At 39.7% G+C, this 23,677-nt stretch overlaps 2 protein-coding genes across 2 annotated transcripts; one reads left to right on the plus strand and one right to left on the minus strand.

The window, feature by feature from the left end:
* Nucleotides 1–919: 919 nt before the first annotated feature.
* Nucleotides 920–4,555, minus strand: asb16 (ankyrin repeat and SOCS box containing 16). Its single transcript, XM_041816674.1, has 7 exons — nucleotides 4,428–4,555; nucleotides 3,906–4,260; nucleotides 3,564–3,831; nucleotides 1,688–2,096; nucleotides 1,499–1,582; nucleotides 1,248–1,358; nucleotides 920–1,160 (listed from the first exon to the last, which is right to left on the minus strand). The coding sequence occupies exons 2-7, from the start codon at nucleotides 4,246–4,248 to the stop codon at nucleotides 975–977; spliced, it is 1,401 nt and encodes a 466-aa protein (XP_041672608.1). The 5' UTR covers nucleotides 4,249–4,260; nucleotides 4,428–4,555; the 3' UTR covers nucleotides 920–974.
* Nucleotides 4,556–6,324: 1,769 nt separating this feature from the next.
* Nucleotides 6,325–23,386, plus strand: hrob (homologous recombination factor with OB-fold). Its single transcript, XM_041816673.1, has 10 exons — nucleotides 6,325–6,560; nucleotides 6,710–6,760; nucleotides 6,890–7,870; nucleotides 8,067–8,150; nucleotides 10,309–10,443; nucleotides 12,104–12,212; nucleotides 17,316–17,401; nucleotides 17,506–17,628; nucleotides 17,768–17,978; nucleotides 22,397–23,386. The coding sequence occupies exons 1-10, from the start codon at nucleotides 6,558–6,560 to the stop codon at nucleotides 22,450–22,452; spliced, it is 1,839 nt and encodes a 612-aa protein (XP_041672607.1). The 5' UTR covers nucleotides 6,325–6,557; the 3' UTR covers nucleotides 22,453–23,386.
* Nucleotides 23,387–23,677: the final 291 nt, after the last annotated feature.

The following is a 23,677-nucleotide window of genomic DNA, read 5'->3' on the forward strand; positions in this document are numbered from 1 at the left end:
TTCAAAACGTATAATTTCAAATTTAAAGACATATTTTGACCCATTAAAACTTAATATCTCAACTTTCATCTTATAGTTTGGCCTTTTAAACTAATGATTTCAAATCTGATATCATATTTAAAATTTTAAAATTACCCAGCCCCTACTGTGGTTGAGTTTGACACCCGAGTTAGAGCATGAATTTCCTATAATAGCGAAATTAACTTAAGATAAAAACGTCTTAAAGAGCATCTTATGCGGACAGGGTGGCCTGGGGCCCCTTTTCATATTTTGTTTATCTTTTTATATAAAGTCCAAATATCTGTTCCGTTTTAAGCAGGGATTTGGCGTTGTTACTTTTTATGATACAACAGTCATTAATTTAGTAAATACTGTATGTTTTACATCTTATATCTGAGTTTGCTATTTCACAATGTTATGAAGAAATTTTTGGGGAGTGAAAGTGGGGAAAAGGGAGTAAGGTACAGGTATGGAGAGACATTTATAGACATATATTTTACTACTAAAACCTCTTAATGTATATACTTGTAAATCAATGCACCAATATTCTACTTGCATGGATTTAGAGAGGAAAAAAGCAGATATGTTAGCTTTTATATTTCCTCCACTTTTATTAGGAGAAACTAGCAGCTAGTTTGGCAATCTGTCATTTTTACTCAGTAATCATCACAGAAAATAATAAATAAGTGTATATAATAAAATAATTGTAAAGGCACTTTCACAGCACAGTAATTTCATCCTGCTGCAAACAATCACTAATAGAGTCACAATCAACTATTGAAATATAAATTAAAACCGAATAATTGATAACCAAAAGGATATAAAGTTGTAAAGGCTAAATTTTCATTTTTCTACATTGTCAGTCTTCAAGGAGACACAGTTAAGAGCTAGTTTAAAAAAAGCTGGTGAAACATCATTCTGTAATGCACAATAGATTTTATGCACAATGAGGGACCATACTGTTAAATGTGAAGTCACTGGAGAGTCCCATCATTACACAGCAGCAGGTAACCCTTCACAGAGCTGGGAATGTCCAGTTTACTGACTGCTGAGTAACAACAGGCTCCCAGGTGGAGACGCAAAGTGCATCGACAGAGATGCTGCAGAGAGCGCGGCTGACCGCTCCGCTGACGCACCAAGTCTAAAAAAGAGCGATGCTCCTGCAGGGGAAGGACAAACAAACATTAAATCACTGGACTGTAAACAAAGACAGAAGAGGAGGTGATTTAACACAGCTGACAGCTCACCTCATAGATATCAGCACTAAGAGAATCCATCCAATCACACTGAGGGATGGATGTATATGAATTGAACATCACCTCCAGAGTGGCAGGAGAGAGGACACATTGCTTCAGCATCTGGAGAAAAGGAAGAAAAAAATTTAAACATGTGAAAGATGGACTCTTCTGAAGAGAAATTCAAAACACAGAAAAGTCAGTTTTTATTAAATGGAGAAAGACTGAATTAATTATTTTATACTGAATTAATTTCTCTTTACCTTTGGTGACACTGGTTTCACTCCATGGTTCAGAAGTGACCGTGCTATTAGCTCCGGTTGCTGGTCCGGATAATCTTCAACCACCTAAAAGAACAAAAGGAAGACTGTTTTTCCTCTTCCTGAGCTACAAGAAAACATTTTCTTTATAAGCATTATTTAAATTTGCATTTTAAATTAACTGTAGGCCACCTGTAAAAGACAGTCCATAGGTGTGTATCCTGCACAGTTGGCTATATCCGCCTTGGCCCCATATTGAAGCAGGAGCTCTACAATCCTGGGGCAGCAGTTTGCACATGCATTGTGCAGCGGGGTGTGCTGCTTCCTTCCAGCAGTTCTGGGGTTTGCTCCTGCTTCCAGCAGATTTTGAATCACACGTAAATAACGGCCAGCTTCAGAGGGTTTTTCAGCACCTGAACATGCAGCATTCAAAGGGGTCTCTCCTTCCTGATTTGTGGCCAACACATCAGCTCCATGGCTAAGGAAGAGATCCACATGCTCTTCCAGACCTCGCCGAGCAGCCATGTGCAGCGGTGTTAGTCTTGACTCCCTCATCCTCACATTGACCTCTGCACCCCCCTTCAACAGCAACTCAGCACACCTGAAAAGGAGGTACATATCACACTCACATAGTGCACCAGCACCAATATCTACAAGGTTTGATTTTAGGTCATATATACAGAAAGAATGGAATTTGCATTCATAGTTACGCTGATGACACCCTATTATACATATCTGTATCCTGAGACAATTTTAGCCCCTCTGACAGGTTAAGGCAGTATTTAGATGACATAAATGTACAGATTCTGCACAAGTGCCTACTTTCAAATCAAGAAGAGATAGAAATCTTAATATTTAGGGCAAAATCCCTGAGAGATACTCTTTAAACAGTTGAGCATTCACTCTTCAAGACCTGGTCAAATGTCTCATTATCATTTCTGAAACATTGCTAAGGTCAGACCATATCTTGCATAGACTGACATGGAAAAACTAAAGCACACTTTTGAGACCTTTGATTTTGACCAGTTCATTGCCTGCCACCCAGTACAAACTGCACCCAACCCCAGTACCCATTCCTGCAGGTGGTGGGCCCACCTTGACGTTTCTCCAGGTTGAACCCTGACTAGGCCACATGGAGATAAGCTGGTAAGTCAGAATCTTGCTGGTCTGGCCCCAGTGGGATGTCCCTGGTATCCCACATCCAGGCAAGGTGTCTTGGTATCTGATTTTCTTATTCATGATAGTTTTGAACTACTCTTTGTGTGGGCCTTCCCCTGAACTAACTTGCCCTGGGAGACCCTACCAGGGGCTTTTTACTCAAAACATCACAGTTCCAAGGTTCAAAGTGCCACGCAAAGCTCCCCACCATAATAAGGTAGAGATTCAGGGGCCAGTTGACTTGGTTCATATACAATATCAGTTTAGGATGCCTCCTACATGCCTCCCTTTGTAGGTCTTCCTGGCTCCTCCAACTGGGAGGAGACCTCAGGGGGAGACCCAGGACTTTCTGGAGGGGTTCTATATCCTGTCTGGTTTGGCAACGCTTTTGAAACCCCTAGGACGAACGGACAGACAGATGGATGTTTGGTCTTATGTTAGCAGGTAACCCATCAACAAACAAGGATCTGACAAAGACCACATGTAACTTCTTTTCTTTATCATTAAATCACAGCATTAACACAATTTTATGTTACCAGTTTTAAGATAATCTGACTAGTTTTTATCACACTTACTGGCATCCTCTCTTTTATACCTTAATTTTAAAGATGTATTAAGTACATCCTCTTGATCTTCTGCAGTCTACTGTAAAGGATTGTATATCAAAAATGCTTGGAGAATCAGTCCAGAGCCACTCAGGTCATTCACTCTTCATAAGCATGCCTTGCAATTTGAAAAATTTTGCATCTTTGAGATGTTTTAAAAGGAAATCTTAAGAAAGGTTATTTTGTTGGCTTAGAAATAAAACTAATATTTCTCATACATTATTTTTGTTGTTCTAATTCTTTAAAATAACACTTATCAATGAAACAGAGAGCATTATGTTAGCATAAATAAGAGTCTCACTCACTGAAATGACTGTGCAGAGATGCAGAGGTGAAGAGGAGCGCTCCCTTCTGCAGACAATTGTTCAGGATCTGCTCCATGAGCGAGCAGCAGTTGAACACATACAGCATGGCCTCCTAAACAGGCGTCATGTAGGGCTGTGCTTCCTCCAGGGTCAGCATTTACCTCTGCACCTCTAAACAGCAGCTCCTCCACACACCCTGTGTGTCCTCTGCTGGCAGCCAGACGTAGTGCTGACGTTTGTTTCACCTTGGAGCTCAGCGTCCACATGCCTGGCACAGGAACACAAAAAGCTGTCAAGTATTCATCCATGCAAGATGATCAGAGAGACGTTTAGAAGTCATACCCATCTCTGGAGCCCACACCATCTCCTCATGCACCGTTTCCATCAGAGCGTTGACCATCCCAGGGTCCTTCAGCACTGCATACACTACCTTCATGTCCCCACACATGAAGGTGTTGTGGATGGCAGTGTCCCTGCAGCGGATCTGAGGTGGAGGGGCCCGGACCTCCTGGAGAGGTCGGCCTGGCTGTCTGGGGGGAAGCCTAGGGGCTCGAGGAAGAGGGACCCTAGCCATGGCTCTTCTGTGAGCCAAGGCTCGCCGAGCACCCTCCCACTCCTGAAACTCTTGCTCCAGTCTTAGAGAGCGCAGTGAGGTAGAAGAGAATGGAAATGTATCCCTTGACATGGCACCTTGAATCTGAAAAGTTGTACAAAGAAATCACAACAGAAGGTCCTTAATGCCATTTTCTATTTCATTCAAGCTGAAAGTTCACACAGACACCCCCTCTAAAGCACCATGAGTTTTCATTCTACAGCACCCAGCCTCACTGTGCACAGAAAGGTCAGCTTGTAGCTTCTACTCACTCTTTGTAGGAGTCACGGGGGTCCAAGTAGAGGTCAGGAGAAAGCTCTCATGGTTTTAAATCAGTCTTTCTGTCCATTCATGTCAAATATCACGAGAAGAACTCCAGAATGAAGTGCCCTTCGTTTGCGGAAACAGCTATAAGAATGTTGCTCAACACGACTTAGGCACTACTGTAGGTATAAATAGATCAGAATGCAAGCTGATACTTGCATTAGCCCAAATGGCCACCATGCGGCAGCATTGGTCTAATATTTCGGTACATTAAACAGTCTCCACAAACAAAGAGGATAAACATGGCAAGATAGGTATTCCAAAGCAGTCAAGAAAAACAAAACCTTAAAGTGGAAACTTTGATTGGTGCTTATTTTGAAGACTATACCGTCAAATTTAGTTCAAGCTATCAAATTATTCTTTAAGATATAATTTTTCTCCGACATTATTCTAATGCTTGAGAAATTTACCGGGTGAAATAATAATATTATTTATGTTTGATATATGTCTTGGAAGAATATTCATACAAATTAAATTCTGATAGGGTTCAGAGAATGAAATACACATTTTCTCAACTGTTACTTACTCGTATGTACAGAAGTCCATTTCTGCCACTTTAAGAAAGAAAAAAAACCATGAAAGTTTGGCATTTTAAAAAATCCTATATCAAAATTATGACATGCGAAGTCATAATCATGGGTTAAAAGAAAGGTTATTTGGTAAGTCATTATTATGGAGAAAAAGTAAAGATTATATGGTTATGAGAAAAGATGAGATTGACAATTAATGATTTTAGGATAAAAATAAAGAGTAAGAGATCGTAAATAAAATTGATGAGATAAAAAGTCATAACTTTCAGAGTTAATGTTATAAAAGTTAGAAATGTAAGAAAAAAAGTCTAAATTATGATATAATAGGTCAAAAGTATGGGATAAAAGTAAAAATTATGGGGTACTAAATCATGGTTATGAGATTGTAACTCAAAATTATGAGATAGGGAGTCATTCATATTAGATAAAAAGTCAAAATTATGAGATAATAATACAAAATTGTGATATAATGCAGTGATCATCAACTGCCGGTCCAGGGGTCATATCAGGCCCCTTAAAGCTCCCTATCCAGCCCCCAAATGATTATCAAACTCAGAAAATGTGATGAGGGAGAAAGATTTTGTGTTTTTTAGAGTATCTTTTGTCTTTAAATCCATACAGCTATCAAATCAACACCAAAACAACCAAAATTATAATAGTTTTTTTCAAGAATGACTTAATGTTTGATCCATTTTTAACAAAAATCCATCTGTCAGCTATTATAAGCCAATATGATGCGTGATAAACATAGAGTTATCAGTGTAGACCTGATTATGTCTGCAGTTTTCTGGGCCAACTTTCCACTTTAGGCTCTTAGAAAGTGTAGTTTTCCTGCCTGAGAATAAAAAACAAAATACTGGTTTTCTCAGTTTGTTTTTCACCAATCAGAACACAGCATATTAGTGTCAAACCTAGTGATGGAAAACATGACAGTCATAGAAATATGTAGCTTAAACATCTCTATTGCCCATAGGCAATAGGGACTGATTGCTCTGGTAATGCTTAAAAATGACTGACATTTTGAAAAGAAATACAAATACTAATTCAATAATATGTTATGTAGAACAAAATATTTATTCAATTTTAGTGAATTTGAAAGTCTGGTACCTAAAGTGCCTGTCAAGACAAAATCTGGCTCTTGTACAATGCAGTTGATGACCTCTGACATAAAGAGTCGTAATTATATGTGCAGTGTCAGATGTATAGAAAGTAGCCTACAAGTCATGGGGATTTAGTATAAGGAGAATATGTCTGCGGACGTGTTATGCAGGGACTTCTCTTTCCGTGCTTCAACCCTCTTTGTACGAACACGACCTGCGTCATTACGTCCTGTTTGAACGTGGCGGCGCGACACCAGGCAGCAGTACAGCAGCAGAACTAAAGTTTTCATTTGGCTAGCCCCAGTACTATTTGCGTGGTAAAAGTCGTAAAATCAAAAAGAAAAATGTGAACAGGTAGCTATTTTATCTCATTTGGCGTCTTATACAGTTTGTCATACCTGCACAAATTGATCAAATACGGCTGTCACAGCGAAATATCCCAACTACGATGGTAAGTGAGCCAAAACAAACGGAGCTAACATGCTAACAACAGTCCTTCGTAGTTGACACGCAAGCTTATGACAAGTTTTCTGCTTTAGTAGGCCATCTTTATTTGGACTTAATCAATTTGTTGTAAACGTGTTTTTCCCTGTGTTTTAGTCTTGCAAATTAAGTGGCCTGTTCAGTATTGGAGAGGACTTTGACGATGAGGTGATTCCCTGCTCTCACACCTGAATTAAATTATTACATCAATGCCTTTTTGCTTGTTAGCATTAATCACCTACCCTATGTCTCACCTCTCAAACTGTTTATGTGTAATGATGTGTATGTGCTTCTCAGGACCTGCTAGGGACAGACTGGACTGTCCGCTCCACGTCTGGACCAGCCGATGTAGCAGCTGCTGGCTCACTGTGCTCTCTGCGGGCCTCCTCTGTTCCTCACACAGAGCTGGAGAAAAATGGCCCTCAGCAGGCTGGAGAGAGATCAGCTGCTCTGTGTAGCAGCACAGCATTGAGGAGCAACACGCATGCTCCTGCTGGACAAACTGTTGCTTTAGGTTTGAGACAGCTCGCCTCCTCTTCCTCCTGTAACCCACCCTCATCTCTCCCCCCTCCACCAATAAATAGCTCTTCATCCACTTTGGCTGCACAACAGAATCGTGCTAATGTTGCACTAAAGTCCAGCACCACTCAGGATGACTTTGACGACTGGGATGTCGACCTGGCAGACCTGGAAGAGTTTGACAGCCAGATGGGGCAACCTTCTGCTGCAGCAAAATGTGCACCTGCAGTTGATCCTGCAACTGCAGCCAAAACACTGCGACCCCCAACTTGTGTGGGGAATCAAACACGACCTAGTGTAAGCCTGAGGGAGCTTAGCACTTCACACCAGCCTCCCTTTTCTTCAAGTCCTAACCTTCATCCTCAGACTCCTTCTACTCCTCTTTTTCGGCCTCCAAATCCCCGTCCTCTTTTAATGTCAGCCCCTCCACAGACTCTAGGTACTTCCCCTCGGACTTCTCCAGCCCCCAGCCCCATGTCCAGGACTCTTATCAGACCCCAGCAGCCACAGAAACAATGGACAACTCCAGGACAGTCTCATCAGGCTCGTGGCCTCTTTGAAACTGTCACCCCAGCTCCATCTCCCTCCTCTAACTCATCCGCTCTGCCTCTTCATCCTCTCCATACGCCAGTTCTCACAAACCGCCTGGTCCAGCTGGTGTCTGCATCCAATAAGCTTCCAAAGAAGAGGCCTCGCTCTGAACCTCACAGACCAAGGACACGGCGCTTCCCTGGCCCTGCTGGACTCCTACCCCAACAGGTCGGTCTCTCTCTTTAAATTCATGTGAAGCTCTACCCTCCTTTAGTAGCTGCATCCTTTAAAGTCTTTTTGTCTCATGAAGTCTCCTTGGTTTTGTCACCAAAACTCTAACAAAATTTCTGTCAGAGAAATCTATCAGTTATGAGCTTGTTCTTCCACCACAATGCACTGTAATAATTCAGTTTTTCCTTTTCAGCCACAGGGCCCAAGCATGGATGAAATAGTGGTTTCTGTCCCTGTGGCTCCCGCTCACGGTGCCGCCGCCCGCCTACCAAGCCAGGTAATGAAATCATAGAGACAGAGAGCTGCTCAAAACACACTAAAGCATGCTTCATCAAATCATATAAAACATAAAGGATCTAAACCTTTATAGATTCATCAGCGGGGTATTTTTGTGATTTATTACACATTGTCTAAAGGATAAAATGTAGAAAATAGTGAAAATAATGATTTGTCAAAGCCACAATCCAAAATTGATATTCTAAGTACAAAGTCACAGAAATAAAAGTAAAATGACAAAATATTTTCACTGGAGAAGCTTCAACCTTTAAAGTTTTCTTATCTGTCCTTATCTGTAAAAACAGGAAACAAATACAGTTTTTAAAAACAGGTTACAAGGTTAAATCCCAAAAGTGCAGGGATGATAAAAACAATAGAATCAAGAAAAAGCTAACTAGAAGAAAGATACTGGAAGTACTGTATATAAATATAGACATTTTTTTTAAACAGCTGCTGAGTTATCTAGGAGCCCTGTAACAAACCCTCTGTGCATACAAATCAATTAATTGATTTATTGTTTCATATACTCTGTGTTGAATGCTCAACCAAACACCTCCCACTGTGTTGCCTCAGTTTCTCCTGGGACATCCTTTCTTTTAAGTTTAAAAGTATTTTTTCCATCTGAACAAAAGGAACATTTATTATCATTGTGAGCTTATAAAGATGAAGAACAGAGGAAGATCAGCAGCACGATCTCATCCTCTGCCTCTCACCCAGAGCATGCTGGGATAGGCTCAGATGCTCTGCAGGCTGAAAAGGATAAAAGAGCAGAAGCTGGATCGATGTGCTTTCACAGAATGGATGTTTTCCTCAAGTTCTTATGACAAGATAATCAATGAATGAGCAAACACATGAAAGGGAGAGACCAGTCTGTTGTGGAAAGGTGTATTTCCTTGTTTTTTCATACGTGAAAGAGAGGGGAAATTTAACTGCAGTGCTGCCACGGTGCAACATCTAGGCCAGTGGTTCCCAACCTTTTTCTCTTTGGGCCCCACTACTTATATCTTAAAAAAAAATAGTTTAAGCCCCCTCAGGACTCAGTTAAAAAAATTAAACATCAATTTAAATTGTGTTTACCTAACATAATAGACCTTCATGCACTTGTTCTTGCTAAAAGATCTATGTATAAACCAGTGGTTCTCAACTTGTTGAGCCACAGGACCCACCATCAACTCCTCAAGGAGAATTACGACCCAAATTTTGGCTATTTTTTTGATCAATCAGAAGTTTTTAATAAAAAAAAGTAGTAGAGCTTGGGCCTAAGATAGTAACAAAACAATGAAACAGGACAAAACATGCATGTTTTATTGAGTCTCATAGACATTTTTGGCGCAATGTTTTTTTCCCGGGCACACATCTGCGACCCACTGTAAAGGGCTTTGCAACCCACTTTTGAGTCCCTACCCACCAGTTGAGAACCCCTGGTATAAACTATTATTACAATGGTATACAAAGGCCACTTTAATTTACAAGAAATAACCCTCAAAATTCTCAAGTTTAAAAAAGTCTGTATATTTAAAAACTAGACATTTTTGACTTTGAAAGTCATGCATGTATGCAAACCAAATCTTAAGATTTTTTTGAGATTTTCAAGCCCAAAATCAAACCTCTGTTTTCAGTTTGGTTTAATTTTTTACTTTACAGTGTTGTAAAGTTTTGTTTAATTAAATTAAAAACTTTAAATTTTTTGAGTTTCTTGTTTCAAAGTTCATGACTTTTAAACTCAGAAATGTTTGTTCTCATAAATTTACACCTTTTAGACTCGAAAATTCAGAGTTTGGTTTAAATATTCAACTTTATTCCTACAATATACAACTTTTTTATTTGAAATTTTTTGATGGATCCTCTTTTTTTTAATCTTTTCACTGACCCCAATACACTATTGTTCATTGTGTTTCTTATCAGGATTTTAATAACATATATGCACTTCTAATTTTGAAGTGCAGACTTTTTATAGTCTGAGAAAAATGCTCATTTTTCAAAGGGTTTGCTCCCATGACCCCACACTGCCATTGGATGTCACCAATCTATTTTGTAGATAGTATCAAAAGAAATGACAACGTAGCACATTGAAAGGCCATTTGAAGTAAAACAACCTATCTGCTTAGAAAGTTAAACATTTATCAGTGGTTAATAAGCGTATTGATTTTGCTTCAAAGGGCTCAAGCTCGCAGACTGAGGAAGACGACTTCAGCAGCGGTGCCTGGGCAGCCATGAAAGCCGAGATGGGACTGGATGAGAGGAACCCTTCGTGCTTCCTGCACTCATACAGCGTCATCATGGTGCTTCGAAAGGTGACTAACAACACACTTATTTTTATGTAGGTCAGAGCTTTCTTACTGTTATTTCTCCTCACTGTGTCTCTCTGTTGGAGGTCTATTGATCTAATCAGGACAAATGAAGGAGCTGAAGCAGAGGTGTTCTGTAATTATACACAGTACGATCACTCATCAATCACTAATGGAGACTGTTGTTCTGCTGTGTTCATGCACCTACCTGTGTGGTGTTATTGAGTGGCAGTCATTGCCCGTTTTCAATGAGGATTTATCTTGTGAGTTTAAAAAGAAAATGAATGTAGAAACAAGATGCATGAAAATTTAAATACACAGAGGTTGAAGATCAGGTGTATGCTGCCTGCAGGACATTTCTGCCTGCCACACTTCTGCCAGTGTCGATGAGCCAGTCACAGGGAGCCACCTTTCACAGATGTTTTTCCCCTTTGATCCCAGAACACAGAAAGTAAACAGCAGTAGTACAGTGACTATCCGATGTCCAAATGCTCATACATATTTTAAGTCACCTGCATAGGTGCATCGAATGGCCTTTAGCATGCATCCAAATCAAACTGATGTCCAAAATATCAGATTCTTAATTAAAAAGAAAATAAACTGAAATATCACATTGACATAATTATTCAGACCCTTTTCAAAAACACTTGAAATTGATCTCAGATGCCTCTTATTTCTCTTGAATTTTGCTGAGATGTGTCTTCACCTTGACTGGAGTCACCCTGGGGTAAATTAAATTGATTAGGCATGATTTGGAAAGGCACACACCTCTCTATAGAAGGCCTCACGGCTGACAATAGATATCAGAGCAAAAACCAAACCATGAGCTCAGAAACTAGATTGTTGCAGGGTACAGATCTGGAGAAGGCAACAAAAAGGTTCTGCTGAATTGAAAGTTCCTAGGAGCAGAGTGGCCTCCGTAATTCTCAAATGGAAGAAGTTTGACACAACCAGGACTCTTCCAAGAGCTGGTCACCTGGCCAAAATGAGGAATTGGGGGAGAAGAGCCTTAGTAAGGGAGATGGCCAAGAAACTGATGGTCACTCTGGCTGAGCTCCAGAGATCCTGTGAGGGCATGGGACAGAGTTCCAGAAGGGCAACCATCACTGCAGCCCTCCACTGATCTGAGTGGCTAGACTGAAGCTCCTCATCAGTGCAAAACACATAAAAGCCCGCTTGGTTTGCAAAAAGCACCCAAAGGACTCCCAGCCTGGGAGAAACACGATTCTCTGGTCTGATGAAACCAAAATTGAACTGTTTGGCCTCAATTCTAAACATTTTTTCTGGAGAAAACCAGGCACCACTCATCACCTGCCCAATACCATTGCAACAGTGCACATTGGTGGTGGCAGCATCATGCTGTGGGGGTGTTTTCAGCTGCAGGGACTGGGAGACCAGGAAGTGTTGAGGGAAAGCTTCTCAATAAGAGGGGCTTAGTCTTTATTTGGATAGGACTGTGGATGGAGTAGGACCCTGAGAAGACACACGGCACAGAAGGACTTGAACCCTGACCTTTACAAAAGTTTTACATTTTTGTGTCTTATGTAACTAGATTTAAAGATTTGAAGACCAAGTTTGTCTGCACTTTTTCTGTCCCTGTGCCACCCTTACCTTCTCCATCAAGATCTAACTAACACACAGGGTTGTTTTTACCTCATTCTCACAGGCTGTGCTGAAACAGCTAGCAAGAAACAAAGTACCCAACATGGCTGTGCTCCTGAAGAGCATCGTCCACACTCACGCTGATGCCAAAGCTGTGTTTAAAGACCCGACAGGTACCCGACACACACACACACACAAACCTGAACTCTGTAAGACTGGATGCTCCAGGCTTTAAAGAAACTGAACTCTGCGGTAGAGAACAAGAAAGACGAGCGTGTGAAATGATGTGAAGGAGAAAAAGAGCTGGTCGGGGAGTATTAAGCTGTGTGCTCCACTTTTGACATTTGCTCAGTGAGAAGTTGCCTTATTGAGCTCTGCGTGGTACGAGAGCAGAGTTCATTCACTGCAACATGCTTGATTACACACAATTATACACACAGATGTACAGTACACACTGTTAAGCTGTGGTTCAGGTTGGCTCAGAACGCTACTCAATTATTTGTGTTTCCACTTTGAAAAGTTGCAAAAGGTACAGAAATAACTGATCCGTTCTGTCCTACTTTTTTGGTTCTCTTCTGCTGGTGAACCAGGGAACTAGCCTTTCCTAAATGAAAACTTAATTCAAGATGACAAGTGCTGTGATGTGTTAGTCATGAACTTGCCAGCTCTTTTGTATGAATGAGAGGAGCCGGTTGTCATTTAAGGGCTGATTTCCCTTTTCTTGTTGTTTAATGGACATAAAAAAAAGCTAAATTGGTAACAACTGGGAGCCACAAGACTGGCTCTTATTACTAAGCTGAGCCTAATGATTTCTGAAAGGGGTTAGAATTGCCACCATTCCAAGCAAGGCTGGATAGACATTTGCTATGGAAACACAAGCAAGATCAGGGTTTACTGTGCCAAACCCTGCCTAACTGTTTAGAACCAAACTATCATAATGCACTTCCCTCTTCTTCGTCCCCATCTTCAGTCCTCCGCTTTTTTCTCTGATCCTCCACTTAGCTTAGCCAGTTGCCATGGCCCCCAGTGAGCCACCACATGAGGTCTACTGATTATTAACACTCAGGAGTGGATGTTGTGCTCAATGGCGGGCTTAAGTGCTTATTAGTGATTCAGTTGCAGTAGATTGGCATCAATGGACGGCAGGCAGGCAGTTGGGTGGGTGGGTATTAAGTGCCTCTGGCTCCACCAGGGAGCAATCTGTCAGTAATGTGTCTCCCACCTGCAGGAGGGTCTGCAGCTTTTTCTCCAGAGGAGAGTCAGCAGGCACTGGTGACAACAGAAATTATATAGAAATGAAAATAATTTTCTGCTGACTCCTTTAAAATGGCAGTATAGTGTTTTTTTTTTTTTTTTAGCTGAGTACAGACCACTGCTGTCAGACATCTCTTCCTGCAGACCACCATGTTGAGACACCCCCTCTGTGAGGATGAAAGTGAAGTAATTTACCAGTTAACATATTTGCCATTACAGAAATAGTCATGCAAGCTTTGCATCACCTGTGTTTGTGTCCTTTCGTGAAGGATAAGGTTTTTTACACTTCCAACCTCATAGCAAATGTTTAGTTTGTAATTAGGTTTTGTAGGTCAGTTAAGTTACTTTTGCTGTTGGCTTAAAGTTTGTAATAAAAATGATAAGTTTTACAATCGTTCAGGCCTTTCCCATCCCACCTTACCAGGAAGGTTACCCTAACCCTGACTAAAATCACTCACCAGGAGACTGTTGGAAGTTTTTGGGCCCTTATGACATCCACAGCATGACCAGGAGCTTGTGTCAACCCTGCTGGTCACCCAAATGATACCCTAGGCCAGTCGTTCTCAACTGGTGGGTCAGGACCCAAAAGTGGGCCACAAAGCAGTTTTCAGTGGCTGAAAACGACTAGGGTTTCTGAAAAAAAAAAATGTGACTAAAGTCCTTGAAGTCCTTATTGGACATGCATTGATGCCTTTTATCTTACCCTGTTTTTCTGTGAAATTGGGTAAATGTTTGAATTTTTAAATGTTTGATCAATATTTCAACTAATTTATCTGTTCTTCTTGCAATAAATGGCTACTTTTCCCGTGATAATGAAGTAATTTCACAAGTTCTCTGGAAAAGTGGCAAAAAATGACACATAACAATGGTCAAAGAGGGTATAAAATGTGTCCGTTTTGTCCCTTTTCTTTTTTTACAACAGGTGTTTTGGCCCAATCATGCTTCTAACTGCAACATATTTAATTAACTAAACATGCATTGTTGAAATTTTTTTGTAAGCTTTGGTCGTGATCAGTCATAAGATAGGCTGGTGGGTCCTGAGGCCGGACCAGTTGAGAACGACTGCCCTAGGCCATGCTTTCTCGCCACATCCACCCATTACTCAACCCCTAAGGTGTGGATTTTTTTATGTTTTCACCAGATTGTTTCCCCATGCCTCTGGTAATGTGCAAAGACATCCAGAGCATGACCTGGGTTGTGTCAATCAGCCTTAGTTCAGCCTCCATTTTTTGGCCCAAAGATGCCTTTAAGTTTGGCAGGGTATTGTATTTCCATCCTGACAGTTGTGGAGTCTGACAGCAGTGGTTTGCATCTGGACTGTTTCTCAGTTTTTAGACATCATGTTTGGATTTTTGGAAAGTTGATGATGTTTTCAGTGTTTTTATGCACACAACCACACCTCTGGTTATGCTGAATTTGACCAGAGTTTTATGAATTTGTCACTTCTTTTTTAACAGTTCTTTGAGAAGTTCAGCATCTATCAAAATGATTGTGTTGGTAGACTTAAGTAGGTTTCTATTTAGTTCTCCCTGATCAAAGTTAGCCCCCCTCAACAAATCTCTTTCCTGGTACATACTGCAGAGAAATGTAGCACTTTTTTTCTGTTGGAGATTTCAGTGTTTTGAAGTTCTTGCTATTAGTCAATTGAAGGCTTAGCAGAATTTGTATGAGGCCAAAAAAAAGGCTTTTACACCATGGATACTCATACAAAGTACACAATAGGGACAAAAACTGTCAACAGGAACTATAATAACATTGTACTCAAATTCATGTAGAGCTGGTCCCCTTCTGCAGCAATAAACGGCACCCAATCTTCTTAGAAAGGTTTCCATAAGATTTTTGAGTGTTTCTGTGGGAACTTGTGTCCATTCATTCTGTAGAGCATTTATGAGTATTTATTAACGTTTTCCTGGCAGCCACCAAACACTCACTTGCCCATCTGACTGCCAAACAGAGAAACATGATTCGTCCATTCACAGAACACGTTTGTATTGCTCCACAGTCCAGTGTTGGTGGTTTTACTTCTTCTGACACTTGATGTGAGGCTTGCATGCAGCTGCTTGACTATGGAAAGCCTTTCCATGAGGTTTCTGCCAGTGGAAGTTCAGAACTTTTCAGCTATGGAATCAGCTGGCAACTTTTACGCAGCATGGGCCATAGCAGTCTTGACTAGGGCTGAACGATTTGGAAATATAATCCAATTGTGATTTTTTTTTACCCAATATTGCAACTGTTATTTAATATGTGACTATTTTTTGGTTCCTCATCTTAAACATTGTTCAGCAAACACAAGCAATAAATCATTCTAAATTATAACCAGCACAATATTAGATAAACTGAATTAGGTATACAAGATTTGGAAAAAAAGATCTAAATGTGATTTGGCTCATATAGCAAATTTGATATCAATCGCTATACTGAAAGGAATGATAACTTTTTTCATGTTATTCTCATTTTGAGTAAGAAAATCATATACATTAACAGCAAAAAGAAGGATTTTTGTAAACTATTCTAATAAAAAGACATTTGAATGTATGCACAATGTGTAGAGCAGAAAATCTCTGCTGCAAAAAAATGTATCAAACTGGTATTTTGACACATTTCAGGTAAAGTAAATATTGCACTGTCTGTGATTTGAAAATTGCAGCAGGTCATATTGTGATTTAATCTAATTTGCAATTAATTTCCCAGCCCTAGTCTTGACCCCGCTCTGTGATTTTATGTGGTCTACTGCCTTGTGGCTGAGTTGCTGTTGTTCTTCCACTTTCTAACACTATCACTTACAGTTGACTGCAGAACAACCAGCAGCTTATTGCAATGGTGAATCCATCACAGTGGGATGATTGAAGTCACTGAGCTCTTCAGATCGACCCTTTTTCTGTATCACAAATGTTTGCAAATGGAGACTGCAAGGCTGGGTTCTTGATCTTAACACATGGATTCAATAATTAACCGGTGTGGCCAAATACTTTTGTCCATATGGTGTAAGTGGACCTTTGTAACTTGAGATAAATAGATATTATAATCACTAGTTCTGACTCATAAATAAGTCATAAATTAACATACACAATACTGCTGCTACTACTACAGAGCCTTGAGTCTTTCATTTAAAGTAACTAACTTGAAATTAAAAAAGATAATAAGCTTAAGAATAACCATAATTAAGTATGGAGGTGTGTTGGTCATAGACTTAATCCCTCTGTAATGTAGAAATGTGCTCACTGCACACACATACAACCACACACACACACACTTCTCTCTTCTGGTCATACACTCACCAGTTCCTCCCTCCTCTCTCGTTTCTCCTCTCTCTGTGTCTGCAGATGACTTAGATCATCAGTAGATTGTCACATTAAATAACATTAGAGCATAACTCAAGTTTCAATCCGTTTACTCCCCATGCTGCTTTCACAGCCGCTGAGTCTCATCACATATCAAATCGATCGACACCAGCGCTGTTGCATTACTAAATTATATTGTGAACTAACAGCTGCACTTACAAAATAAAAGCACAGGTTTACATTAAACAGGAGGGATCAATTAAGAAAGAGAGCATTTACAGAAGAAAAGAGTTTCTCCATGCAGAGGTTTGTGTTGTGACTATTTTAGTTAACATGAAGGCTTTAATTATGAAGTCCGGCAGCAAGCATTGCTAATTGATTAATGTATTTAGTGATTTTTCCAGCAAAGATGCAAAACATGTGTTGTTATCTTCTTAAATGTGAGGATTTGTTCCTTCCCTATACCCTTACTGAAAATGAAGACTGTTTTGTTTTGCTATTATTCGTCAAAAACAAAAAACAATTCAAAGATGTCACTTTGATTTTTAGGGAGTTATGATGAGCATTGTTCACTGTCTAATGATAGATTGTGAAAATGGTCTCCAGATTAATCCAGAATGAACATAATCGTTATTTGCAGCCCCAGGGTACCAAATCATGTGTTAGCCTTGCAAACTTTATTTGCAAGTTAATGTTCTTCTAATCACCGTTATTGTTCTGTTGATTAAATTTTGGTTCTAGGGGAGATTCAGGGAACAGTGCATCGGCGCCTCCTAGAGGAGAGAGTGGAGGAGCTGAAAGTTGGAGCAGTGCTGCTACTCAAACAAGTAAGACTCCCATCTACTGCTTGTTAAAGATCTAATTATGCCCATGATGGTGAATTAAGGTGTCCCATCTATTTATGGGGGTTGTCTCCTTTCTCCATGAACAGGTCGGTGTGTTTTCCCCCTCCCATCGTAATCATTACCTGAACGTGACGCCCAACAACCTGCTGAGGATCTACGCCCCTGATGGGGTCAGTCTGTCCTCCACCCAGCTTCCTCCTATTGTGCTGGTGAGCGCAATGTCTCTCTTAGCAGCAAACTAGAATAGAAGCCCTGCAATCCAACAAATATTAAATCTATCATTCAGAGACTGTCAGTCAACCTGCCAGCTGCCCCTCCAAATGTTTGCTATTTTCCATATCTGTCCAGGAGCCGATGCTGCTGTCTCCCGCTCGCTCTCGCAGTGTCAGCCGGGAGCCTGTGTCTCGCATGCACCTGATGTTTGACGAGGACGATGAGGAGGGGGGAGAAGAAGGGGGCAAAACCCCTCAAGTCCCAGAGGGCCCTCAAGCTGGCTGTATCAGAGGGCCCCAGGAGGATGCTGGGAAATCAGCAGCACAGGACTCAGGCTGGGATGCAGGTGGGGATTGAGGATATAAAAACATTCCTGATTAGGCAAAGATTAGTTCTAATGCACTGAATATATTTTTATCCATTCTTTCCTTGATTGAAAACTTCTTAAAAATGTTCATATTCATAAATCCTATTTTAACTTGATCTAGTTTTATTAAATTAAAAGCTTAGTCTGATCAGCTGTCAGATAATTGCTATTCATCTCCTCTCACTCAGTGAAGCCTAAGTTCAGCATTCACAGCCACAAAATTGAACCAGTTTGCGAGGCTGTAGGGCCCTTCCATTAAGCTGTCAGTCAAAGATTGCCATCACTTTTACTAATCACGTTTATAACGGGCATTAACCATCTCTAGGGGAGATTGCTAATGATTTTGATCATCTACTGACATTTTGTCCAGTGCTATCAGCAGATCCTTCCAGCTGTGTGAGAGAAAATTAGATAAGACAATAAAGACGAGGGGAACTTACACAACCAAGAAATAAAGAATGATTTAATAGAAATTAGTAAAATAAAAAAGATTCCTCAGAAAATGAAATATTGGGTAATATTCCTGTCCGCCTTACCTGCACTGAAGTTTATCGAAACATGGTAGAAATTATCACAAAAGCTTGCTCCATGACAGTGACAAGTCTTCCAAAAGGGCAGTTTGTGGTCAGGAGGTAAATGAGTCCACTGAACCCAGTGTTGGTAATTTAGTTCCTGACTCGTATAGTTGAGGTTGATAATGCTCTGAATCCCAAATTATGCCATGGAGGTAGCATCAGTTAAAATCATGATAACATTACATCTATCCACCTTATTCCTAGGGGGCTATTGTAGAGCTGATTATGGGTGGAATTTCCAGTGTTGATAGTCGAAGCAGGAAAATGTCTTTATCCCAATGGCTAACCATAGTTGCTAACCACCAACGTTTAGATTGTTTTAAAATGAAGTCTTTTAGCAAATATGTCATTTTCATCCTAATATGTATGTTCAGCTTTAACTTTGCTTTGTTTGAAGTTGGCAGAGACCTGCAAATGTAATAAACCACAAATGTGACACAAATCTGACGTCATCCCACAAACATAATACGTTTCCCACAAATTTAATAGCAGTTTGCTACCCTACGTGTTCTAACAAGTTTCCCACAAATGTAATTACAGTTATTTGTAGGGTGTTATTACGTTTCTTGGACATTAAAAATCCTGACTTTTGAAAACTGTAATTATGTTCCAATAAAAACTAAAAACTTGTAGTCATTGTTGAATGTTGTAGCCATTTTACAACCGCTAGTAGGTTCAAGTCAGCTTAAGCTCAAGCCACATCAAAAGCATAGTGTTGGCAGTTTTTGTTTGCCATGAAACAGGAAGTAGTCGTTTTCAGTCCTAAAACACTAATAGAAACAATGAAATGTTTCAAACAGCACTCTAAGGAAATTATAAATTGTGTACAGATAAATTTTTCACCCAGCCAGTTGTTTTACAGTAACTTAAAATCCCAGTCCACTCAAAAAAATGTTCAAGTCACAGTTTGTACCTTGTATGTTTAAGAAACAGTAACTTTGAAGAGCCAGCACAGCCTTGTCCTCCGAGTTTTGTTTACATACCAAAAAAAAACAGTTAAGTTTTTACCAGCTCTCTATAAAGTGTAAAATTACTCATATTTGAACAGGAAGAACTTCCTCTGAGGGCTTAAATCAAAACCAACCCTTTGGGAAATCTAATAGAGTTTTGATAGACGGGGATTTTTATCTTTCCACAAACATAATAAATCCCTGCAAATGTAATAGTCATAACGTTTGTAGTAGGCCAGTGCTATTATGTTTGTGGCAAATGTATTGTGTTTGCTGGATTATTAAGTTTAAAAGCTGTAGATATGTATTATGTTTGTGGTTTATAAACAATTTGGCAGCTATTATGTTTGCAGATGTTATGCACAAATCAGCATGGTGATTTAGTGAGATCTTAAGGCTCTGACTGGGCTCTAGATGTGCTTCTGAAAGAAGGCACCAGAAGTCACTACCAGAGCTAAAGCGAGGCATTATGGGGTCTGAAATTAGGTGCAGATGACTTCATCCCATTTACTGTACAGAAGATGAACTGTTTTGGAATAATGTTTCATTGGCCTTCATTAACTCTTCCATTTCTGCTGGCTACAGTTGTATTTTGGTGACTAATGCCTCTATGCTAGGTAGATAATGAAGCTGAAGACTTACTACAACTAAAACCAATGGCTTTTTGCATTTTTCACCCAAACATTTAATTAAGCCTCCAAATTAGAGCAGATTAGTTTTCTGAATAAGTGACTAATGCTCCTCAGTTCTCAAGGTAGCGCCGTCTGGACTACTTGTAATTCTGTTTCAGTTAAGGGTGAATTACAAAGTTGATCACTTGTATAATTGAATGAGTGTTGTTTAGATGAACACACAACTCAGGAATTTACTCTGTACTAAAAAACAACAACGAACAGACATCAGAATTGATGAGTTTTTTATTTACCTGTATCCAGACAATGCAAGCTTTTACACCAGCAGTATAATTTTACAGAGAGGAATTACAGTTTGTACTTTTCAGACCAAGGTTGATTTTTCCCTGAGTGCACATCTGACTGTTCATTCATTGCTGCCTATGGTAATGGAGTTTTCTTGGGAGGAAAAATGTCCTCTCCCCATGCACTTATTTGTATGGTGTCAAGTTCTTCTTTCATATAATTATTTGTCTCTTGCCTGTACCAAGTTAATTTTGTCCTTCAAGTAAAATAGCCTGGTAAAATATACCCTAACCCCTTACCAATCTTGACTCAAATGATCAACTAACAGAAAGGAATCCTCTTTAATGGCTAATCAAAGCTCCTCTGCCTCTTCAGCATTGGACCGAGCTATTGTCTCATTTCCAGGACTGGAAGCAGCCATTAAGGCTATTTCATTTTTGTTATTAAGTTAAATGAACACAAGGACATCATCACTTGTCCTTTTTAACATCTGCAGTGCAAATAATTTGCTGTTCTGTACCATTTATTGCACAACAGTCTGGCTGCAGACTGAAGATTCAGCTCTATTAACAAAGTCTGACAGTTACATTCATGAAATAACCAAACTGCAAACACTACAGAGTAAGCAGCATTTCATAGATATAACAGAGAAAAAGGTCAGCGGTCTAATCTGGGATTAAATCATGTTTAGAACTGTTTCAGAAGAGGTTACATGAATGGTGGCTCGCTTTAGCTTTGTTAGCTTAAACTAAAGCTCACACAGCTACATAATTAGTGTTACTATGTAAGCCAATGCAGTGAAGTTAGCTTCAGTAGTGAGCTTTAGCAAACATGGCTAAATCTAAGATAACTACGTAGATAACATAGCTTCGTAGCTTACGTAGCTCCTGTGCGAGCTTAGCTTTAGTTAAGTAGCTCAGTTATCTACATAGCTTCACAGCTAACAGAGCTACGTAAGCTACATTAGCTGCATTAGAATGTTTTCATGGGGTGAGCTTCTTTCCTTTTCGCAGACTAAGCTTTATTAAATGTTTTGTAGTTATGTTTTGCAGGTCAGGTTTTAAATGTATAACTTTTGGTGTCCTAAACCTTACCCTAAAGCTAAACAGGAGTTTGATTTGATTTTGTTTTAAAAGTTTTAGTGTGTATTTATGTCCTGACAGACAGCATATCACATGAACAGTCTGTGAGATGTGCTGTCTGCAGCCAGACCCCTCTCATTTATTGGTGTCACCCCTTGTGTGCAGAGGTTTCTCAGTTTGTTCTTTGTCCTGATGTCCTTTCTGAATCTGTACAAACTGTTGTCCAATTTAAAAAAGAAAAAGAGCAAAATGTTCTTTAGAACAAGTGATGGTATTGCATATTTTGTAAAAACAGACTTGTCTGCAACTAAAAATAGAATTTCATGCAGTGGCGGTGTTGTTACAAAATGGGAGGGAAAAAATCCATTAGACTGTTTGAAAAGTGAGCTGTTCTTATCATGCCATAACTTTACTATATATCTTAATGTTTTAGCACTAAAAGTTGTTAAATTTGCCAAAAGTCAAACTGGGAGATCATGGAAATATCTTGCATATTATATACATTGAGATAAAGTTTTTTTTTTTTCATTTATAAATCAGTGGTGTGGCAATTTTGCAGCTCTGCACATCAAATAAAGCATCTGATCTTCATAATTCCAGTATTTCAACTATTTAGTCCAAAATCTTAATTTTGATCTTTAACATAGATGTTTTAATGCTATTGATGGCACTCTCCCTTTTTAAAATGAAAACCTCAAAGTGACACAGAATTGCACAACAAGATCCTCAAACTAATCAGAAAGCATAATCCTGTTTTTTCTGATTATATTGTTAATTTTTTGTATCCTACCACAACGCTGGTTGCATTGCTGTGAATTTGAAGTGATTGCACGTAGCTTCATGTTCTTATCTGTGTCTGTGTCTTTTGTGCAGATGATGACCTGGATGATCTGATGGGAGAATTACCTGAGGACACCTACAGCCTTTGATGTCATATTTCTGCACAGACTCACCACTTTGACTCTTGCTATCTTACCATTCCCTTCACACATAGGATGTTGTCCCCCTGCATTCAGTATATGTTGTATAGATGTTTGTCCTATTAAGCCGACCGTGTATGACATCCAGTTCATAAATACCACAGAGAATAAGTCATTTGTTGTTGCTGTGTCAATTCCATGCACCGCTGATGATGGAAATGTTACAAGAGGCAGTCACTCGAAGCGAACACTTGCTCATTTATTTACTACAAAACATCAAAAATGAGCCCTGAATTCCTTCTGAATTCTTGTAAAGTAGCTCTACATCACATTAGTGTTGTGTATTTATAATTCAGCCCTCTTTCTTCTTTACTTTCTTATCTGTTGTTGCGTTTTCTTCACTGACCTTGAAAAGCAGGACTTATCTAAACAGCATTGATTAGCTAATTATGCAAAATGAAAGTGAAGTGAAGCCTCTGCATTTTCCTTATTTGATTGTCCTTGCTTCCACTTTTAGTCTGTCTCTGCTGTCATCAGAGTGCAGTGGATAAACTGTGACCCCTGCCTGTTTGCCATGTATTAAGAGGAGTGTCAGGTTTTCAGGAAGGGATTGCAGGCAGATGTCCCATGTGGTTTCTGTTTACCCAGCCCTGTCTGCAGGGTGCCAGTTAGTCCTACTGTGACTAACAGGCTCTTTACTGTATGGAGGCTTTCCCAAGAGGAGCTGAAACCCACATCCAGACTCATCCACCTCCTCTTCTTCATAGATTCAGGTTAATCCTTTTCATCTTTTGTATTTTACGCTTAATGCAGGAGCTTAGATTTCCTGCTTTATGTTTAAAAGACAAATATGAGGATAACACTGCATTTTCAGCATTTGGTAATGCATTTTTCTCTGTTGTTTCGCTAAAATAAGAACTGTTTGGAGTGCAGTCTGTAAATATTTGAAGAGTGACTCATTTTCTGTAGTTTTGGCTCTGTACTTCTGCAAATCAAGCCTGAATTATATTGTGCATCAACTCTGGGAAAATGCTGAGTCAAGGAGCCCTGACACATAGGCCAGTTGCCCTGTACTGGGCTGAAGCATGATTGTTCTTTCTCCCTAGTCTTGACTCACACTGCTTCAGGTTCAATCAGCACAATATGGTTACATAGACAACATGCAGGAAAATGTACTCACTTTGTGGCCTATTAAGGCCCGAGCATCAAGTTTGTCAAACTCTGATGTCTCAAA

Source organism: Cheilinus undulatus, linkage group 21, assembly GCF_018320785.1.
Source record: "Cheilinus undulatus linkage group 21, ASM1832078v1, whole genome shotgun sequence".
Classification (NCBI taxonomy): domain Eukaryota; kingdom Metazoa; phylum Chordata; class Actinopteri; order Labriformes; family Labridae; genus Cheilinus; species Cheilinus undulatus.